The sequence below is a fragment of the Geotrypetes seraphini genome, chromosome 14 (assembly GCF_902459505.1).
Source record: "Geotrypetes seraphini chromosome 14, aGeoSer1.1, whole genome shotgun sequence".
Classification (NCBI taxonomy): Eukaryota; Metazoa; Chordata; class Amphibia; order Gymnophiona; family Dermophiidae; genus Geotrypetes; species Geotrypetes seraphini.
Genome location: NC_047097.1, coordinates 8019874 through 8042857, shown reverse-complemented (window position 1 = coordinate 8042857; position 22984 = coordinate 8019874). Strand labels below are relative to the sequence as shown.

Below are 22984 nucleotides of genomic sequence, written 5' to 3'. Positions count from 1 at the left end.
GAATATACAAGTCAAATCAAAAAGCATTCCAATTACAGTCTTATGAGTAAAAGTAGGGTTGTGGGGGGAAAGAGGGAGAAGATAGATGTCAGAATGTGACGTCGTCGTCAATTTTATGGTTTACAATGTTTTAGAAAAGGCAGAGCTCTCGGAAACTGTCAGTTAAATGCTTTTAAGTTTCACACACATATTCTAATATTATCATCTTTTGCTTATTTCTGACCTGAGCACGGTGGTTCTGCCTGTGAAAGCCAGCCAAACACTGTATTAAGTTAGTCCAGTAAAAAAGTTATTATTTTTTCTTTTTTTGCTTTGTTTTATGACAATTAGTTATAACTTTATAGTACTGTCTGCATCCTGCAAATTACACAGGAAACTCAAAATTACCCTCCTAAAAAGCTGGCTAAATATAATGGCAAATTAATTAAACTGACTCTTTCTTCTCACACACTACAACACACTCAAAATCATTTTAAATAGTTTTGACTGTTGTAAATCTATAGCAAGATACCTCCAAGCAGACACCAGGAGAGATCTATTCTATAACAGAATCTAGGTACAGTGGTGCCTCGCATAACGAACGCCTCGCACAACGAACGCTGCACACAACGAACTTCATGTCTTGATTCACACAACGAACTTCGTTTCACACAACGAACTTCACACAACGAACTTCGTTTCACACAACGAACTTCGTTTCACACAACGAACTTCGTTTCACATAACGAAGTCGCCCGAGCTGCCGATGTATTGCATCCTTCCGCGCAGGCACTGCAGGCAGTCGTTAGTCACTGCGCTTAACTGCCCTCTCTCACTGTATACAGTCGTCCTTTTAAGATAAACTCCATATTTTTTATATATCATGGCTTCTAAAAAAAGCAGGAAGGTGATTTCTGTTGAAATGAAACGGGAAATAATTAGAAGGAGTGAATGTGGGGTAAAACAGTGTGACCTCGTCAAAGAGTTTGGCCTCAGCAAGACCACCATTTTCACCATTTTGACAAATTTATCTTTTTTTATGTCATCTTAGCATATTTTATGCTGCAGAACGAATTATTTTTTTTAACATGTATTGTTATGGGAAAACGCGTTTCACATAACGAACTTTTCGCATAACAAACTTGCTCCTGGAACGAATTAAGTTCGTTGTGTGAGGCACCACTGTATCTAGATGACATTATAATTATGGGGGTGCTGTTGAAAAGTTCTCAGCTCAACCAGCAAAGTTGGGGCAATCTCCAATAAGGACTATACACTTAGTCCAGTGATTTTCTACTTTTATCATTCTGTCTGAAAAATACGGATAGGGCATCTCTGTCAGCAAAGGTACAATTATTAACATGGCCGGGGGAGAGAGAAAATGTGCTGTCACACCCCCTAGTCTAGCCCTTGCCCCTCCCCCTCCAAAAACTGAATCTTGATTACACCCTTGTATTGGGCTAATTAGAAGGAGTTTCAGTCCAATATTATCAATTTCATGACTGAAAATCCACAACTAGTGGAGTTAAGACATTCACAAATCACTGGTGAACTATAACTCAATTTGAATGTCATGTCCTCACTTCTGCAATCTCAACACCCTCAGGCTGTGTGTTGCTCTTCCCCTACCTTCTAGATTGGATGCATGGACCTCAATAACTTTTTTTTATAACCGTCCAATTGTTGTTTCTTCCCTGTTTTCTACCCTTGTGATATAGGGTAAGCCCTACATCCATTCTGTCACCATTCTCGCTTTGTTCCCCTGGTCTTTGTAAGCCTTTTTGACATCTACACCACTTAGATGGATTGACAAAATACAGTTCGTCAAATCAGTAATCATTAATTACATTTATTCTGCACAGCCATCCTTTACTGCTCATTTCTAAAACTACTCATTTATTTTCTTTAATGTCTGCTCATACCTCAGCTCCTGTAGCCACTTCCTCCGCAGCTCCTGACATCACTCCCAGAGTGTAGAAGGAGAAGACACACAGCTCTCTGGTGCAGACTGCTGGCTGCAGAGAAAGAGAAAGCACAAGGGTCTTATAAGCATCCATCATCCCAAACTCCTGAGATGTTAAAGTCATCCAAATCTCTTCTCTTTCATCCTTACATGTATAGTACGAGTTATATGCTACTGGTCACAGGTGGCTTGCTGCACTAGCTACATTCGACTTTAGTTTGAAATACCACCCAGAAAAAGTAAAAACTGAAGCACTTTCAAGGAGAACTTACAGCAGTAATTCTTCTGACTCATGGGTGCAAGTACCAGAAGATGGGATCAGAGTCTTATGCCAGCCTACTAGTGAGGGTGAAGTAGTTACCTCAGTGGGAGTATCTGCAATCATCCTATCTGTAGCTTATACCAATGTCACCAGCCTAAGTGAAGAAGTAAATCTTACCTGAAGAAGGCCCAGAGAAATGATCAAGGTTTAAAGCCAACGTGGAAAGCAAAGAAATACCGCAAACCTATTGAGTCTATAATGTCAAATCACCCAGAATTACCTCTGGGTAGACAATATGATGAAACTTATGTAGACAATACATCGTAGACAATATGATGAAACCTTCCGCCCAATGTGCGACGGCAGCCAAAAAAGCAAACAGGATGTTAGGAATTATTAAAAAAGGGATAGTTAACAAGACTAAGAATGTTATGATGTCCCTATATCGCTCCATGGTGTGTCCTCATTTGGAGTATTGCGTTCAATTCTGGTCTCCTTATTTCAAGAAATATATAGTGGCGCTAGAAAAGGTTCAAAGAAGAGCGACCAAGATGGTAAAGGGGATGGAACTCCTCTCGTATGAGGAAAGACTAAAACGGTTAGGGCTCTTCAGCTTGGAAAAGAGTCGGCTGAGGGGAGATAAGACTGAAGGCTACAAAATCCTGAGTGGAGTAGAACGGGTACAAGTGGATCGATTTTTCACTCAGTCAAAAATTACAAAGACTAGGGGACACTCAATGAAGTTACAGGGAAATACTTTTAAAACCAATAGGAGGAAATTTTTTTTCACTCAGAGAATAGTTAAGCTCTGGAACGCATTGCCAGAGGATGTGGTAAGAGCAGATAGCATAGCTGGTTTTAAGAAAGGTTTGGACATGTTCCTGGAGGAAAAGTCCATAGTCTGTTATTGAGAAAGACATGGGGGAAGCCACTGCTTGCCCTGGATTGGTAACATGGAATGTTGCTACTCCTTGGGTTTTGGCCAGGTACTAGTGACCTGGATTAGCCACCGTGAGAACAAGCTCTGGGCTTGATGGACCATTGGTCTGACCCAGTAAGGCTATTCTTATGTTCTTCTACTCTGTGAATGGAATGGTCTGGTTATGTCAGATGATTTGTAATATCGAACCACCCAAGTTGCCACTGGCTGCTGCAAAATACAGTTGGTTCTGCCTCAGAAACTGTGTGGTTCTGTATTTAAAGGTTTATATGATGAGATAGGCCATATACAGTAGGTGTGGATCACACCACTGAGCTGATCAAAGCCAGGTTCTTCTGTTCCAGATTGTCTGCTGACATTGAACAGTACGTTAAGACATGTGGGACATGTATTATGAGAAAGACATTGCTTACTCGAGCTGCACCTCTAATGCACATTATCACCAATGGACCACTAGACCTAGTGTGCATCGATTCCCTGTGTCTAGAAAATAACAGCCAAAACACTGGTAATATTTTGGTGGTTATTGATCATTTTACCTTGTATGCCAAAGCCTACCCTACTAAAAATCAGCAAGCAGATACAGTGGCAAAAGTAATATGGAAGAAATATTTTGTACACTGCGGATTTCCCAACAAAATCCACTCTGACCGAGGAAGAGATTTTGAAAGCCGGTTAATCAGAAAAATGTGCAATCTGTGGCATCAAAAAGTCACATACCACATTGTACTAGCCACAAGGAGATCCACAACCAGAAAGATCTAATAGAACTTTGTTAAACATGTTGGTTACTTTAGACCCAAAGCAGAAAACAACAGTGGAGTCAACATGTAAGCAGATTGGTTCATGCTTACAACTGCACAAAGAATGCCATGGGGTATTCCCCTTATTATCTTGTGTTTGGCCGAAAAGTTAGACTACCTGTAGAAGTATGGTATGGACACTCTTCAGGAAAACATCTCAAATATATCCAGAATCTCAAATAGCAACTCAATGCTGCATATCAAGTAGCTCAGGAGACTCTGACAAACAAAATAAAGGCAATAAGCTCCACTATGATGCCCAAGTCAAAAGCCAAGCGATACAAGCTGGGGACAGAGTACTGATCAGGGCTCTAGACATCCCAGGCAAGCACAAGCTATCGAACTGCTGGTGAGAAGAGCACTATGTGGTAGTGACTCAGTTGCCAAACCTGCCAGTGTACAAGCTGACACATGAAAGTGGAAAAAGGTCCTGAGAAAACTCTACACAGAAATCACCTACTCCCCATAAGTCAATCAGTCCAATTGCCACAAACTGAAAATTCTACAACATCCAGGCCGATAGCAAAATGCAAATGAAAAACAAGACATCGAACTTGCTCACAGAATGAACAAAAAAAAAAAGCACAGACTCAATTGAAGTATACTGGAAGTGGAATCCAGAAAGGCCCACGGAGGGACTGGACACTATGAAGTTTTTGTTTACCTTTAGCATAGATCCATTCTGAAAGACATGCTGCTCATCACAGACCACACAGTATTCATTCAGGGTGGGAATTCGCTGCTCAGCATACTTCATGATCTGAATGCACAAGAAGACAGTAAGATCTGAGCTAGCCTTCCCTGTACATATAAAACTGCTTCACTCTCCTGTAATCCTAATATCTAGACAGCCCAAGCAATAACTTTAAACATAGCCATTCCTTTGTATACTGTGTGGTTTGGAATAGTAAGTCATGAATGTGGGATAAATAATACAGAAAACTAATTAAATAACTAGCCTTCAAGCCCCAATTCAAACTTTGCAATTTCACACATAAAGATGTTCTTTTAGCCATCGCCTCTGAAGTCCACCTATAGCCACATAACAGTCTGCATTTCAGTTTACCTGAACGAGGAATCCATATTCTAATGTTGGGATGTTTTTGCAGTGCCCACCAACCTGGAGAGAGAGAACAGCGCCAAAGTGAACTCTCAGGATTTCTGTGTCCACTGAGATGACTTCCTGTACCACCTCACTCAAAAATTCCTTAAACTGATTAAAAAGGGTCAGAAAATGCTGTTTGGTTTATAGATCCACATCTTTTTGGTTTAATTCTTCAGCGTTAATGAATAAATTGTCAATGAAGCATCTAACAGTAAAATGTGTGTTTGATTATCAGGGCTGGAAACCAAAGACACAGGTAGGCACACCGCATTTGAACATCAGGTGGTCATAAAGACTGAAAAACCACACATGGACTCTTCATTGTGTCAAATGAAGACAGAGTACCTTGTTTAGCTACAAGTATACAGTTTTAAAATTTAAATACATGTCTGTAATTTTCATTCACATCTCCAAAATGTTCCCAGGTCACCTTTTTTTAATGTACCCATGTACTTTTAACTGGCTGAAAATCAACCACAGATTCTGGCCATGCTTTTGAAAATGTACCACAATTCCATCACAAAGCAAAACAGACTATGGATAAGATGTCCTGAAAATGATTTATTTACTTTACAACAAAATCATAAAAATACAAAAATAGACTACACTAATAGTCCAACTGGACCCTACATGCCTTCCTCAGGGGTCCAGTAGATGTAAAAACACAAAAAATAAAAAGAACTAAAAGCAAAGAACTTGTCTTTGGGCAGATAGTCGACAGTAACTGAAGACAAGCAGTTTTACGCGTAAATCTGTCCAAAGACAAGTTCTTTGCTTTTAGTTCTTTTTATTTTTTTGTGTTTTTACATCTACTGGACCCCTGATGAAGGCGTGTTTGCCAAAACATGGACCGTGTAGGGTCCGGTTGGACTATTAGTGTAATCTATTTTTGTATTTTTATGATTTTGTTGTAAAGTAAATAAATCATTTTCAGGACATCTTATCCACAGTCTGTTTTTGCTTTGCATTGGATCAATTTTACTGGTCTTCCTTTTTTGTTTTATGCTGTGCCACAATTCCATCAATCACAACTACAGTAGCTGTTAAAATCTGAGTCCTGTGAATTGGAAGAATATGGTGGAAGCCCCACTATCAAAACAGCAGGGAATGCTGAAGGTCAGAATTGAAGTGCATTTAAAAAAAAACAAAAAACTGCGAGAGTTATCATGGTTGGATCAGAAGGGAGTGTTTCTAGTCAGTACTGCCATATACTGACAGAGTTGAATGTGGCCCAATACCAAAAGAGCAGGGCTGCTTCAGGTAAGGATTTATGGTCATCAAGCAGAGCTGTATGTAGATCTTAGTAGTGTAATAGGAACTAGCCACATGGTAAGGATTTAAGTGCTAGATGCACTAAAGTCAGTCAATAATACCAACTGGATTGCTGTTGGCCAATTGTGGAGGAGCGATCGATGTGCTACCAAGTTTGCATGCAAATGATTTGCACGAAGGTGCAAATCATTTGCATGCAAACACAACCAATCAATCGCTCAGTGAGCGACTGACACATGCGCAAAGCCCTAACAGTAGTGACAGGAGAAGCAGCCTCCTGTCACTGCTGTTAAGGTTTCTTTTTTTTAATGGCACAGATGTTGTGCGTGTGTTACACTTGCACAATCTTCCCCATTTAAAAAAAGAAAAAAATCCTGCAGCACTGATGGCCCTCCTCAACGACCCCCCCCCCTCCACTGCGACCCCCCCTAAAGCAGCGAAAATGTCAGGAGGGATGCATGGCCAAATACCCCCATGCCATGCCCTCACCAGGTCCTGGACCTCCTGCACCACCGACCCCCCACCCCCACCATCCCCTACCCTTCCCCTTCCTCCCCCCCCAAAAAAAAAAGAAGGCAGGAGGGATGCCCACTCCCTCCTACCACTGGATGAACCAGGGAGGTGCCTTGGGTATCTAAACTAATCAGGGCCTTAGGCTCCTCCCCATGCATCATATGGTGCACTGTGGAGGGGAAGGCCTATCATTTTCCACGTGTGTATGCTTAGGCATTGGAAGGAGAAAGGATTTACCTGAGTACTGGGTGGATATCCAAAGACCTCCACTTTAGGGTTCTTCACGGTGCAGGAGATGGATCGGTTCATCAAACGGTTCACTCGAAGATCAGGTACCCCTAATTTGCTTTTTAACATGGAGTCCTGGATGACTGGGAAACTGGGTGATCTAGAAAACAGGGACAGAATGGGAACCAGTCAAAGATCCCTCAGCATAAAAAGGGTTGGTATTACTCAATATACCATGAAATCAAGAGAATGATGGCCTGAAGACAAAATAACACCTATTAGTGCCACAAGGACATACTGAGCCACTATCAGAGAACGGAATAACATAAAAGACTTTCTATGAGATAGGGAACAGCCTGAGTAAAAGAACACAAAGCCCTCCACTTTTTTGAAACAGCTGCTACAGAAACCATGAGTTCACTCACAGTACCCCTTCTGCTTGATGGCAAATATATTACAAGCAGCGATGATCACTGTTACCAAGACACAAGCCAGCACATTCTATGAACTTGCGCACCCAACTTTATGCTTCGCATTCAAATGTTGCATACAAAAGTTAGAGAATAAAGGTCAGTTGCATGTGTAACTAATTATAATGAACTGATAACTGATGTTAATGAGCAATAATTGACAGTAAGTAGTGTTAATTGGCAGTAATTGGAACCAATTAGCAGTCACATGCACAACTGGGCTTAATCGGTAGTCTATAAAACATGCACACAAAGGGCCTGATTCTGGATAGGATGCCCGGTCTCAGTAGCCGCCTAAGCACATGGGCATCCTAAACAGAATCGCATCTGCCTTAAGGGACAGACGCCCAACTGGCCTGATTCTCTAACAGCCTTCCCCTGCCAACGATCAGCTGAGGGGCTGAAGCAGGGAACCCCCGCCACCCTCTCCCCCCGTGAACTTGGCTGGCAGGAGGGATGCCCAATCCCTCCCACTACCATCCCCGAACTCCTTCAAAGTCCCCTGGCAGGAGAGATGCCCACTCCATCCTGTCACCGGCCCCGTCGATCCCCCGAACCCTCAACACTCCCCAACACTCCTCAGCACCATCTGACATTTGCCAACACTTACCCGACATTCCCCAACACCCACCCTGACACCACCCGAACCCCCTCCCATACCTTTAGGAGATGGCTGGCAAGAGGGATGCCCACTCTCCTTGGCTAGTAGGCCTGCCTCTTCCAAAATGGTGGGCCTTCCCCTTCCCAGTGCATTCTGGGATGGACCAGGGAGGGACCTAAGGCACTGATTGGCTGAGGGGCCTTAGGTCCCTGGGCCAACCGGAGTCTTAAGAGTCTTTCCAGTGCATTCTGGGATGCACTGGGAGTGGTCTAAGATTCTAATTGGCCAGATATCAAAGGCTTCTTCCATGCTTTTCAAGTAGGCATTGTTAGGCATCAGAAGGTACCTCCACATAGGCATCACTAAGCGCCATGCGGAATTCCATGCTTAGCTTTCAGTTTTAATTTTTTTTTAACTAACTATTTTCAGTCGATAATACCAACTGGATTGCTGGGGGTCGTTGAGGAGGGCCATCAGTGCTGCGGGATTTTTTTTTTTAACTAATTGTTTTCTCTTTAAGGATGCATATAACTGCTAATTAGTTATCTATCTACTTTAACAATTTCAATTGTTTCTCATTTCCATTCCACCAATTCTTAATTATTTTTTGATTTTATTTCCCATTTCCTATTGTATTTTCCTTTTATGTATTCTTTTTATAAAAAATTGTATTTCTGCCCCCTTCTCCTATTGTTTTAATGGCTTGAGTTTGTCTGTTTAGTCCTGGTTTGTCCAATAATTTTTTTTTTATTATTTATTTATGCAGTTTTATAATATTTACCAAGCATTAAAATCTTGTACAGAAAAGTGCGATCAAAAACCAAATTATCTTATTTTCCAAAATTGAAAAACACATCAAACTTGAAATTATTTGAATACATAAAATAGACTCATTTGATCACACACTAGTCCTCAATAACTGGATCCAAGATTTAAAGAGTAGAGCAAAATTAATCAAAAAACATTTTTTAGGAAAAACGTATGTCTACTGCGGTACAGAGAACTAAACTTCATTAGGCGCATCGATTCCTTTCTCAAGACGCTTCATTGAGAGGAAACTTATTAAATGAGATAGGTCTGTAAAGATATACTTCAAAGGACAGTATCTGACAACACATTTGCATGGATATCTCAGAAAGAAAATACCCCCTATTTGAGTCACTCCAGGTTTCAAAATTAAGAATTATTTTCTTCTTTTTTGGTCTCTCTAGAGACATCAGGAAATATCTGGATATGATATCCCAGGAAGTCCTTGGATCTATTTTTAAAGAAAAGTTTTAATATCCAATCCTTGTCTGGGGCCAAAGCCACAGACAACAAGAGAATGGCTGGGACAGCCAATTCTCTATCCAATTGTTCCAGTATTGCGGAGATGTCCAATGGTCTTTCCTGAGATTCCTCAACTTTTTCTTTCTCTTTGACTTGGGATTTAACAGGGAGATAATATGCCCTTGTGAGAGGAGGTAAAGAGCTTTCAGGAATTTCCAATATTTCCATAAAGTACCGCTTCAGCATTTCTCGAGGGGAGATTGATAAGATCTTAGGAAAGTTTACAATCCTCAAATTGTTAACTTGACCATTATTCTCCAGAGCTTCCAATTTCCTCCTCAAAATTATATTATGTTTAACCAGTAAATCTTGATTATTCTTTACTACTATTAGCTCTTTACCTGTATTTTGTACTTCTACTTTTAACTGAGATATCTTGTCTGTTTAGTCCTGGTTTGTCCAATAATTTAATATATATAAGTTTACAATGCAGACATGTTTGTCTTCCTGTAATTTTTAAATACTTTGTTCAACGCTTTGTACTGCTGGATAAGCGTTTAATCAAATACTTTGAATAAACAATAAACAATAATTAACTTCAGTGGCCTGGTCAATTACCACACCATTTAAGCTAATCGATTTAATTTAGGTTAGGCCCAGATTCTAGTTAGGCAGCCTCAATAATGGCGCTTAACTAGGGCACAGTTTATAGAATCTGGCCATAAATGCTAAGAAGCCCATAGATATAAAATGGGCTTCTTAGCATATAGCATGCACTAATTCCATTAGCACGCACTAAGCTTTAGTGACAAGGACCTAAAACACCAAGATTTGTTTTAGCACTAAGAATGCACACCAAGCACCATCTTTCAGAATTACTCTCAATATCTATAGAAGGATACACATCACCACCACAAGATGGATAAAGAATACAAAGGGACCACCATACCTCTTTTTGTAGGTGATCATCTTTTATACAAATTCAGCCAAAACATATTAAATGTATCAACCCCCTTAATATTTAGCCATGGCAGTGAATTTTTTTTATTTAAATGCTGTCCACCACATTTATTTTATACTCTCATATTCAGTGCTGCACATACCCAGGTACCAGCAAAATAGTTTTTTTGCTTTCCTAAATTTATTTGGGCAGTTACCCAGTTAGCAGATAGAATATCACTGCTAAACCAAATGAAACTCCAGCTCTGGATCACCCTGGCACCATTTGGATAGAGCTGAGGCAGTTTGTCTGGATTTTCAGCAGCATTTTGCAAATAATGCTCCTGAAAATTCAGATATGGACCCAGTGAGTGGAACTTCTATCCAGATAAAGCCCATTGAATACTGGTCCTTAAAACTACAGGAGTATATAACAGTTCATAAATCACAGAAAGAGGAGGAGAAAGGCAAATCAAATCAAGCCAGAGAGTGTCCTCACTTGGGGATTGGGGAGAAGATGCTGAGGCCTGCTCTGAATTTCTTGATTGTGCCGCTTGCCTTGAACCAGTTGTGCCGCTTCTCCTGCTGGATCTTCAGCAGATCATTGCTCAGATGTTTCCATTGCTGGGATGTGAACATTCCCAGGATCCTGTGGCAGAAACGGAAACAAAGAGAAACAAAGGAGCAGAAATGATCCATTACTGCTCCAGAGAGGACACCGATAATAGAGAGCTCAGAGATCAACGGATAGGTCTGGTGGAGCATAGAAGCAATGTTTACTAAGCTGCCTTAAGTAGCTGTGCGGATGCCTCCGGCTCAGTCCCTCTTGACTAACCTTCCCTCCCTTCCACAGCATCTCCCACTACTTGATCTGCTCTCCCTGATCAAGAACCTCCTGCCCAAACACAAAGCTGCCCCTGCCCTAGAAAGGATATCCCCCATCTAACCAATTATCAGGAGCAACTCCCCCCAAGCCATACCCTGAACTTTCCCTAAGACTCACTTGGTGGATTCTCTTGTAATCTAGTGGAATGAGGAAGACGCAGTACTCCTCCATTCCCATCCCCTCTGGCTCTGGGTTTCAAAATGGCACTGATGACCCCTAGTAGTTTTATAGTTTTAGGCATCATCAGCACCATTTTAACATCCAGAGCCAGATGGACGAGAGCAGAAAGGGGCCAAACTACCATAAACTATTCCTGGTGAGGCTCAGGGAGTTAGGGGTGGGGTGAGGGGGAGATTCAGGATACGGGAGAGGTTCTTTCCTATGTTCTCAGACTTCCATTGCTTTAAGTGTCTGGCGATTGGTGTCCTTACTTTTTAAGCTGAAGACCCAGTCCAAACCTCTCTTTATTGGATGGCTGGAAGACCTCGATGGAAGGTTCTGAAGGATGCGGTTAGATGGATAGAGAGGAGAAAAGAAGGTGAAATTAGCTGGATCAAGAGAAATGCAGCTCCTGGACACATTTTTTCTTGCCTCACTGACCTTTAGAGGCTGAAGGTCTGATACTTTTGGAAAGCTTTTGGACTTTTGCAGAGACATGTAGTAACAAACAGTTCACAGAGCTTATTTTATGCTCTGGCTAGATCAGTAGTCTCAAACTCAAATCCTTTGCAGGGCCACATTTTGGATTTGTAGGTACTTGAGGGGCCGCAGAAAAAATAGTTAATGTCTTATTACAGAAATGACAATTTTACATGAGGTAAAACTCTTTATAGTTTATAAATCTTCCCCCCGCCCTGAAAGACTGCATGTTCCCCCTTCTTTGCAGCGTCCTCCAGCTTCTCCCCTGGCCTCCCAGTCTTAGTTTCAGCTATTCACCGCAACCTGCAGAGAGGATCACAGTGCTGTAGCGTTCCTTGCAGGCTGCTATCGGCCTCCATAGCATGTTCCCTCTGCCATGGTCCCGCCCCCTCCTCTGACGTCAGGGGCAGGATCACAGCAGAGGGAACATGCTGCTGAGGACAATGGCGGCTTGCAAGGATCGCTACAGCACCAGCAATCCTCTCTGCAGGTTGTGGTAATTATCTGAAGGTAAGAGCGGGAGGCTAGGGGGGAAACCAAAGGATGACGTAAAGAGTGGGCAGCACTAGTACAGACAGTACTAGTACAAACCGCGGGCCGCACAATAGTACCTGGCGGGCCGCATGTGGCCCCCGGGCCGCGAGTTTGAGACCACTGGGCTAGATGTACACATACAGCAGAGACTATCACACACCCATACGTTACTCCTGGGGAAATTCTGCACAAATAAGGTCAAATTCGGTGCACAGTATTTGAAAATTGTGCATATTTTGTGTGTCATTCTCTTGTGCAGAATTCCCTCATTAGAAGAGCTCAGATTTCCCTCTAGGCACACACATCCCCCAACCGCCTTTTCCTAGCCCCATGACACACACACACACCACATTTCTCTAACCCTCCACCCCTACCCACAGCACACACTACCCCAATACAACTTGCTCCAGCACCTCGTCCCCCATGCATGGCACACACCATTCCATCCACTTTGCTTCAGCCCTTCCCATGGCACACACCACTCCAACCACCTTTTTCTAGCTCTCCACTTCATGACATACACACACTATCCATATTTCTTATTTAAGAACGCGTTTGAAATTTAAGGACATTAATCCAATCCTCTCCAAATAGAACAATGCTTATTCCTTGGCCCTGCACTACCTTCTCTAAAGATTTTGATTTTGTTGTGTCCTCGATCTCTTTACTTTTTCCATTATTGTCATCTCCCCTATAAACATTGTAGTTCTACCCTCCTTTTTCCATCATGTTTCTGTTCGTAAAGTGTCCATTATTCGTTAAGTCTGTGTTAATCTTAATTGTTTGGTATTCCCCAAAAGTGGCATTAATTTGTTTTCTATATTTTATCAAATGAATTTTATGTGATAACTCAAGTCAAAGGAAGTTTCTACACTGTAAATCCTGTCTTTGACACCAGTCTAAGCAAGTTTAAAGTTCATCTTGTTTCTGCATACCAGGTCCATCCAGGTATTGGGAAAGGGAGAACCGCAGCCTTAGGACTATGGGCTCAGTCCGCAGGACCTTCCAGGCCGTTGATACCTCCTCCTGTATGAAGAACAGACGGATGGGAAAAGGATAGGTGGACAGGTCAATAAGAGGTAATCAAGAGAAAAAGCCAAAAAGAAAAATTGTAAAAAAATAAATAAATTTTAGTTCTGCTGTGGAATCAGCTATTCTTTCCAAAAATACATTTTAACATTAATTCTGGGTTTGGTTTTGTTTTTTGTAAGCAGGAGATACATGATCATGAAACCTAACATACTTTCTGCAAACAGTGCCCATCCTTAGCTCTGAAACTCTACAAAATCCACCCATAAGCGTCAAGATAACTAAGGTGCAATTCCATCGCCTCTGGTTGTGCTTAGCTAAATTGTTTTTAGAAAAGTTTAATTTTGCAGCTTTTTTAAGGGTCATAAATGGAATGTCAAGCACCAGACTCCCACTCAGAAGCTAGCAAAACTTCGGGGACCAAGGGACACCAGGTTTCAACAGGTAAAATTGTAGTGCCCAAAGTTGGATGCAAGATCCATGTCGAGCTAGTATTCTGGAAAGGGCATTCACCACATAGTGCCTTTTGCAGAATCCTAGTTTAGCACGGATCTTCCAGGTGCCTACCTTTGGGCTTCCATTTAGAGAATTCTCCCTCCTCCCATTCACCCCCCTCCCCTCCTTCCATGTGTGTGTAATAGTTACACCTACCTTTATGTACCAGGGTCAGAGAATAGGCAAAGCGAGGGCAGGATGAACATTTATGCAGGTATTTTACAAAACAGGCGCAAATGCTCTGTCTCTGCTTTCAAGTAAGTGTACACGTTGTATGCCTACTTTTCCTGGAGTAATTTTACAAACACACCACATATAAGCGCATATACCATCTTTATAAAACAGTAAATCAAGAATGACACAAATGCAATGAATAATGCCAAAATCAAGCAAAAGATAAATAAACTCAATAAACATAACCGAGTAAGCAGTAAAATATATTTAAGCAATGCTAAATAATACCAAAAACAAGAAAGGAATGGAGGAACAATAATCCTAATTGAACACAACTCCTCAAAAGTGCTCACTTCAACAGTGTTGCTTAAAGCAAAACAGGTCTACCTTAAACGTAGGAAAGAGCCTCAGGCTTAAAGAGAGCTGAAAAATCAGCTCAACTTATGAACATCACTGACTTAAAAAACCTCCGGAACGCTATAGAAAAGGAATTGAGGGTAATGCAATCAATTGATCACCTTTCAAAAGAAAACCTCCTATGGGGACCCACGTTTTGTGGTCCACTAACCACTTCTTCAGGGCAATGGGGCACAAGTGCTGAAATAAACCACCCAAAATCCCTTAGATATATCTTGCAAACTCCACAAAGCCTGCACAGCTTGTGATATCATGTTGACCATCACTGAATTCGTAAAACTCCTTCAACCAGAAAAAAAAAAATGCATCGTATATCATGCCATCAACTGTGATACTGCATTTGCGGTATATGCCACAATATGCCCTTATCAGAAACTTTATGTTGAACGTACAAATTTAAAACTGAGAGTAACTGAGTAACCGCAGTGTGCTTAAAAGAGGGTTATATCAAGCACCCATGGTTCAACACTGCCTACAACGGTCTCATTCCTTTGGTGAATTACACTGCTTTGCTTTGGACCATATCCCCCCTGTCTATCAGATGATAGGGAGTGATAGGAGGCTCATTCTGCAACAGCGTGAGCAGTTTGGGATATTTAAACTGAACACTGTATAGCCACATGGGTTAAACAACACCATTGATTGGTTTTATTCTACTAAATGTCTGTCCAAGTATTACCTCTTTAACAGTGTCTGTCTCTTTAAAAGTTAGGAGAGATCCCGCTGCCAGTGAGTCTGCCACACCCCCAATCATCAGAGGTGGCATCATGGTAAGGGCATTTATAGCACAACGGCACCAGGATTGAACGGTAAAGCCAAATGAGGGAAGCCACGACACAGCAGTGAGTATTTTGCCTTTTCTTTCTTAAACAGCTTTGTGGAATTTGCAAGATATATCTAAAGTTTTTGGGTGGTTTATTTCAGCACTTGTGCCCCATTGCCCAGAAGAAGTGGTTAGTGGGCCACGAAACACCGGTCCCCATACGAGGGGTTCTTTTGAAAGGTGATCAATTGTGGTTGCATTACCCTCAATTCCTTTTCTATAGCGTTCTGGAGGTTTTCTAAGCCAGTGATGTTCAGAAGATAAGCTGATTTTTTTGGATCTCTTTAAGCCTGAGGCTTTTTTCTCCATTTAAGGCAGACCTATTTTGCTTTAAGCAACATCCCTGAAGCGAGCAATTTTGTGAAGTTGTATGCTAAATAATACTACATAATTTAAAGTGGAGGACTTTCATAGAAGGAGGAATAAAACATACAAAAAAAAACCTCCCTCACTGATCTAATCAGTGTTCCAAATTATATACCAAATCAATAACTTCAAATAGCGTCAGTTCTTTCAAAACTAAAAAAAAAAAAATGTATGCCAGTACGTTCAAAAACCAAAATAGTGAAAAATTCCAAAAATACCTTCATCTGATCCACTATCCACTGAAATAATCTAAATTCACTGAAAACGCCAATCCACTAACAGAGTAAGGTTCATTTAAAAACCAACAAGACAATGTTTCAAGTATATAACTCCGCATTAGAGCAAAAGTTTCCAAAGTAAAACAATCCTCCAGCAGATCACTGCAACTCTGAAATTTTCTTGCATCCAGGTAAATTATTTAAATTACATTTAGGGCTCCTTTTACTAAGGTGCGCTAGTGGTTTTAGCGCGCACTACAATGCCCCGCTCGCTAAACACTAACGCCTCCATAGAGCTTGCGTTTGTATTTTTCATTTAGCGTGTGGTTTGCGCGCTAAAAACGCTAGCGCACCTTAGTAAAAGGAGCCCTTAGTATTATTTCATATTACATATAGATATTTTACTATTAACTCAAGTGATCTTGATTTTTTTTCTTTCTTTTTTGTCTGTATAAAATAGGAAAACTAAATGCACATAGAAACTTAAAAATAGACTAGGTGCCATGTTGTAAGATCACCCTCTAAGACAGGACTGTGCAGCCTTGATCCTTGAGGGCTACAACTTAGTCAGTTTTAGGGATTTTCCTCAATGAATATACATGAGATCTATTGGCATACAATGGAGGCAAATGTATGCCAACAGATCTCATGCATATTCATTGGGGAAATCCTGAAAATCCAACCGGATTACAGCCCTCGACGATCATAGTTGCCCACCTCTGCTCTGAATAATTTTAGGAAGTTTTTTTCCACATTTAAAGCCTGTTTCACGCAGAAAATACGCATGCATATAGATACATGCCCTCAAAAGAACATATAGATATACAGGTACCACATATAGGCATTCCCAAGACAATTACTATAAACCACTTTGACGTTTATTATGAAAGTCTGTGTAACCTAAACTAATCGAAACCAAGGGTATAGTTTGGGCAGAGCAGGGACAGCTACTCTGGAACATGCATAATTTTATACATATATAATTTTATAAAATATGCAGAAGCAAGTAATATGATAGGGAAGAGCCTCACTGGTTAATCAGCCCTTTACAGCCAAAGGGAGCTCAAGAAAACATGAAATTCTTGAAAGAATTTGTGCTAATGGTAATACAGGGCATTGTCATCATTGACAATAGCAAAGTGGCATGAAGTGAGCTCTTATTGAAGTTGGATGGGAGAGCAGAGACAAAGAGCAAAGGTTCAATAATTAAGCACCTGGAACCAAATAGCAGACTGCAGGCAAATGAAACAAAATGGCCAGACTATTTGTAGAGAGTTGAATGGGCAAGATGGCCATGGAAGAACATAAAGGTAGAGAGTTGAATGGGCAAGATGGCCATGGAAGAACATAAAGGTAGAGAGTTGAATGGGCAAGATGGCCATGGAAGAACATAAAGGTAGAATGGATTGGGCTTAGTTCTCAGACTCTGAAAAAAGATAGGCGTGATGGAAAAAGAATGTTGCAACATTACAGAATTCTAACGAGAATAAATCCATAAAAATTATTAATCAAGTAGATTTGGGAGAGTGACTGTTCATCTCTGGAAATGAAATATGAAAAATAGACCTACTTTTTGGGATCTGCCAGGTACCTGCAACCCAAACCGACCACCGTCAGGGAGAGGATGCTGAGCTTGAGAAACTTTGATCTTTTCTTATGTTATTATGAGATGCAGGCAACAACTGAAAAGGCAACCAGCAACCTTGGAAAGCAAACTAAAGTCCCTAGGCTGTAGACTGTAGATACAGGGGTAGTCAAAATAGCTATGGTGAATGATCCAGCTACAATAGTAAATAAATTATGTCAAGAGTAACAGTACATCAGTGTTTCAACATATGACACCTGATCTAGAAGAATCAGCCTATGACAACACACTCATTTACATCTTCTTAAGAGCAGGTGAAAATCTGTGCTTAAGCATTTAGAAGCTACTGGGGCTGGTTCTGAGTGCTTATTTTAGAAATACACATATGTACTTATTTAAAAAAGTAGTTGCTTTTTCATTACTTTGACATAGGCACCTTCTTATAAAATTACCCCATACTATATACATAGGCAAAATGCATATGAATATTCTTCATATATGCCCATTATGGGTGATACTGTAAAACTATGGACACAGTTTAGATATCCAAACACATGCTCCAACAGTCATGCTTCGGCGCCGTTTGTACTGTGGTAATGGTGTAATGGCACTCACGCTTACATCGAGGAAACTGATATTGATGTGCAGGTCAATGTCCGCATCATCGATGGTCCCATATTCTCTGTGGAGAGGATTAAGAAAAGAAAGAGCAGAGTTTGTGAAGATGGAATTGCAAGAAGTTACTGAAGGAAAGATACATTTTTAGACTTTCAAAGTAAAATTTTACTTGGAATAAGGCATTAACATTAAATCAAATTCTACAGACAGGATGGAGACGGTACTACATACTCAGAAAAAAGCAAACTAGTAAAGTTAATGTAAAGAGTAATTTAATTTGACACATTTATACTCTGCTAAACCTTAAACTCAGAGCAGATTACAAAAAACAAAGACATATAAAAGACTATACTAAAACACACCTACATTATTCATCCCACCCAACCAAAATCAGCTCTAACTTTATACATTGATTCATCTTCTCCTGAGCATCAATGGAACCAAACTAGAGGTCTGCACGGGAACGGGGATGGCAGGAATCTCACGGGTCCTGTAGGACTCCTGCAGGGATTCCCCCAGGGTCTATGGGACTCCCGCGGGGATCCCCCCAGGTCTACGGGACTCCCACGAAGATGGAACCGGGGTTCCCGAGGCCTGGAAAGAGAATTAGTAGACAAAAGCAGAAACTGGGATCAAGATGCTGGAAAAACAAAATGTCCCACCAGCTACAACTAGGGAGATGTTCATTTTGAAGGGGGGCTAAAGTGGGAGGCCCAGCCCCTTCTCATGGTTATGCCATTGTTATGCAATGGTTATGCCATGGTTATGCAATTGTGTTTAGTACAAAATGAAGTACTTGCTGAGTTTGTTTTGGAGTTTTCGGTTCAGTTTTGGCACATGTTTCTTATGCAACCCTTGTCCTGACAAGTGCCTCTCTAAATTCTGCTTTAAATGATTTTGATGCTGTATTGTTCGATTCATTACTCATTGCTGCATTAAAAACCATTTGTGGATCTTGGAAAGACTTCTCACAAGTTACCTATGCCAGATGGTGGAATCAGATTTGTTTGCTTTACAGATATGAGCTTTATATTGCCAAAAAATCTGACTCTTATTTCTTTTAACAATAAATGGTCGACTCTACAGTCACATGACCTAATGTCTATTCTAATTCTTTCCGGTGATGTATGCATCTCTTATTTCTGTTTACTGTTATTTGTATCCAGTATGGCTATTCTTATGTTCTTATGAAAAAAGAAGAGAAAGAGAGATGATATGATATGATACAGATCTTTAAGTACTTGAAAAGTTATTAATATTAAAATCAACCTCTTTCAGAGGGGAAGTAGAACTAGAGGACATGAATAGAGGTTGCAGGGAGGTAGACTCAGGAGTAATGTCAGGAAACACTTTTTTTCCACAGAGAGTGGTGAATGCATGGAACACCCTCTTGAGAGAGATGATAGTGTCTAAAACTGTGAACAAATTTAAAAACTCATGGGATAGGCACATAGAAAGAAGATGGAAATGAAATATGGCTGTTGAGGTGTTACCATGGGCAAGAATAGTGGGAGTTAAGGCCAATGCCAGACAGACTTGAACGGTCGGTGTCCTCCACATGGTGAGAGACAGGTGAAGGTTCAACAAATCCAGTGTGTTGAACATTTTATTGCCACATTCTGTGAGTAGGGGAAACTGTGCAGCTTAGGAGGGAGGGGAAGGCATCTTGACTGGTAAGTTGAATACATAAGAACATATGAATTGCCAGTGCTGGGTCAGACCAGTGGTCCATCGTGCCCAGCAGTCGCTCCCGCGGTGGCCCCTAGATCAAAGACCAGCACCCTAACCGAGACCAGCCCTACCTGCGTATGTTCCAGTTCCACAGGAACTTGTCTAACTTTGTCTTGAATCCCTGGAGGGTGTTTTCCCCTATAACAGCCTCCGGAAGAGCGTTCCAGTTTTCCACCACTCTCTGGGTGAAGAACTTCCTTACGTTTGTACTGAATCTATCCCCTTTTAACTTTAGAGAGTGCCCTCTCGTTCTCCCTACCTTGGGGAGAGTGAACAACCTGTCTTTATCTACTAAGTCTATTCCCTTCATTATCTTGAATGTTTCGATCTTGTCCCCTCTCAGTCTCCTCTTTTCAAGGGAGAAGAGGCCCAGTTTCTCTAATCTCTCACTGTACGACAACTCCTCCAGCCCCTTAACCATTTTAGCCACTCTTCTCTGGACCCTGTCAGCAATAGACCATCTTCATCATGTTTGGCTGCATAATAATTCTACAACCACAGCAACCCACTCGCAGTTTGTGACAATAAAATGATCTAACACATTGGAGTTGCTGAAATGTCAATTGTTTCATGCCACTTGTAAGACACAAATGATAGCAGAAAAAAGACCTTCATGGTAGAGAATGCTATAGGGACAAATTTTTCCCCGTCCCTTCAGGAACTCTATTTCCCCATTCCATCCCAGCAAGTTTTGTTATTGTCCCTGCCCCATTTCTGTAAGCTCAGCTTTAAGTGCACAAAATCTCAAACACTTATGATTTTAAAGTGTTTCAGGCTTGTGCAGATGAGGAATGGGGCTGGGATGGGAAAATGAGTTCCCGCAGGGACGGGGAAAAATTTGTCCCCGTGTCATTCTCTACTTCATGGTCCATCCAGTCTGCCCAACAAAGTGATCAGAAGTAAAACAATCCTCCCATTCAGAACCCTTCCCCCAATATTGAAAATGAAGTTCCCTGCTCCTACTCATACTGTCCTCCCCTCCATGTTTTCCAGCATCCCACTCTCACCATACAGCAGGAATACAGTCACTATGTTCCTATTGACTTGGCCGTCAATTTGAAATGACATCACTATGCATGCCTTTATATCATGACTCACACAGGCAAATCACAGCAATATGATGCACTTAGACTAGGGGGGGTGGAGGTTTATCTTCAATATTAGGTGAGAGGAACTTCTACTGCACAGAATTTTGGGGGAGTTGAAGTAGTGTAATCAGTGTGATATTCAATGTTGGAGGGGATCCTACAAATGGGAGGGAGTGGTTCAATGCACTGGGTATGGAGGGAAGAGGGAGGACCTGGGGCTGCCCAGGATTCTGGGCGGAAGGAAGGGGAAGATGGGGATGCTGAGGGTGCTAGGTGGGAGGAAGGGAAAGAAAATTTTTTTCAGTAAACAGTGATTACCTCCAATAACAGGAGCACAGTAATTTACATACCATGGCTATAATGAATGCTGCAGTATGCCAATTTTTGCAATGTTTGCTGGGATTGAATCGGAGCACAGGCAGTCTTTCAAAGCCCTCATGGCTTTAGTGACTAACTAGGGTTACTATATGACTCCAGAAAAAGGACGGATTGAGACATCCAGGTTTTACCTTCCATTGCTTTCAATGGAAGTAAAACCCAGATGTCTCTATCCATCCTCACTTCCGTTGCTTTCAACGGAAGTAAAACTCAGATATCTCAATCCATCCTTTTTTTTTCTAGAGCCATATGGTAACCCAAGATTAAGCCATTTAGCTATGCAGTCAAATATCGCAGAAACATTAAAAGGTATGCATACACTATCCATATTCAGATACACAATTAGAAGAACCCAGGAATCTGTATATTTTCATCCCCAATCAGTGGAGTCAGGGTTAGGACAGAGATTGCTAAGACACATGTAGCTTTGTATTTTCCCAAACTGTGCATTTTGCTTCAATCAGAAAATTTACTACAGAAAAAGCAGCTGCGAGCATCTGAAGGTACCAGGGATGGACGGGCACAGGTAAAAATAGTATTTTGGCTCATTTTTGGAATTTTTTGAAATTTTCTCGATTTTCAAGTACATTTGATTTGATAAATGCACAGAAACCTTTTAATGCACATAAAATCAATCTAACATGCATTTATTCATAAGTTAATAAAGGTTAAATTGACTGTGTCACTAAGAGGCCCTTTCACTAAGCCGCATTAGTCGCTAATGTGCATCTAACAGCAAAAATGGTATAACACGGGGTGCACTAAAGCGTTTCATGTTCCGTCATCTGCGCACGTATTTATGTCTTATTTTGGGGGGTAAAAAGGGCATGTTAGGGACGGAAAGTGGTTAACAGTAAATGATCATATATTAACATGAACGCACAGCCATATATTCAACAAACAGGAAAAAAAAAAAAGAATAGCGGAAATCGATAAGCAGAAGCTGCAGGCGCCACTGACCAAGAACAGCGACAACCCTAGAGAATCACCAACAAAAGGAGAGCAGCTCTAATGGCGCACAAATTTATTCGTACTTTTTTTTCCTCTCTCTTTTTCTCGCTCTTGGCTGTCGCTGAGGAAGGGAGAACAATGTGTGTAGGCTGCTGGTGGGAACGGCCTCTGGTCTAGGAAGCATGACTTCTTTAGTAAAGGCCATGTGTGTTTGTTAATGCAGCTGATTGTTTATGCAGTTGAGATCGAGAGCCAGTAAACCATTATCCAAATTTTGTTAATTTCCTTAATGTTTAGCATAGTGCTTTCAAGATCCTCCACGGCATCCTTCCTCCATTAATTCCACTTTCTTGGAACTCCTCAAATACTAATACCACCAGACCTACCCAAAAATTGAAATTATCCTTCCCCTCTTTAAAAGGCATTTCCCTCCCAGGAAAACTGGGGACTTCCCTCCCCTTCAGATTCACCGAGCTCTGGAACAACCTTACCTCCCCTCTTCGGAACCTGAGTGCTCTCCAACCCTTCCGTAAACATCTGAAAACCTGGCTTTTCTCAAAAATCTAACACTCCCTCCTCATCTGACATCCTAGCCCTCTAACATCTTTCCTCCGATCTTCATCTAGCCCTTTCCTTGGAGTTCCTTTCTCATTACAATTCCTGTAAACCGTGCCGAGCTCCACGACTATGGAGATGGTGCGGTATACA

At 41.3% G+C, this 22984-nt stretch overlaps 1 protein-coding gene across 11 annotated transcripts in view; it reads right to left on the bottom strand.

The window, feature by feature from the left end:
* PARP6 (poly(ADP-ribose) polymerase family member 6) overlaps positions 1–22984 on the bottom strand; it is a 145437-nt gene that overhangs the window by 64187 nt on the left and 58266 nt on the right. For 8 of the 11 annotated variants that reach the window (XR_004536952.1, XR_004536949.1, XR_004536953.1 and 5 more), the window contains 8 exons: positions 18126–18192; positions 13339–13429; positions 11662–11728; positions 10844–10993; positions 7075–7225; positions 5014–5067; positions 4612–4707; positions 1902–1994 (listed from right to left, as the gene is read on the bottom strand). Coding sequence is in view for 1 of the 11 variants with exons in the window: in XM_033920209.1 (XP_033776100.1) it covers positions 1902–1994; positions 4612–4707; positions 5014–5067; positions 7075–7225; positions 10844–10993; positions 11662–11728; positions 13339–13429; positions 18132–18192 (763 nt within the window). In the remaining 10 variants the exon portion in view is untranslated. The remainder of the gene's footprint in view (positions 1–1901; positions 1995–4611; positions 4708–5013; positions 5068–7074; positions 7226–10843; positions 10994–11661; positions 11729–13338; positions 13430–18125; positions 18193–22984) is intronic. The other 3 variants (XR_004536955.1, XR_004536956.1, XM_033920209.1) reach the window with 1 other exon arrangement.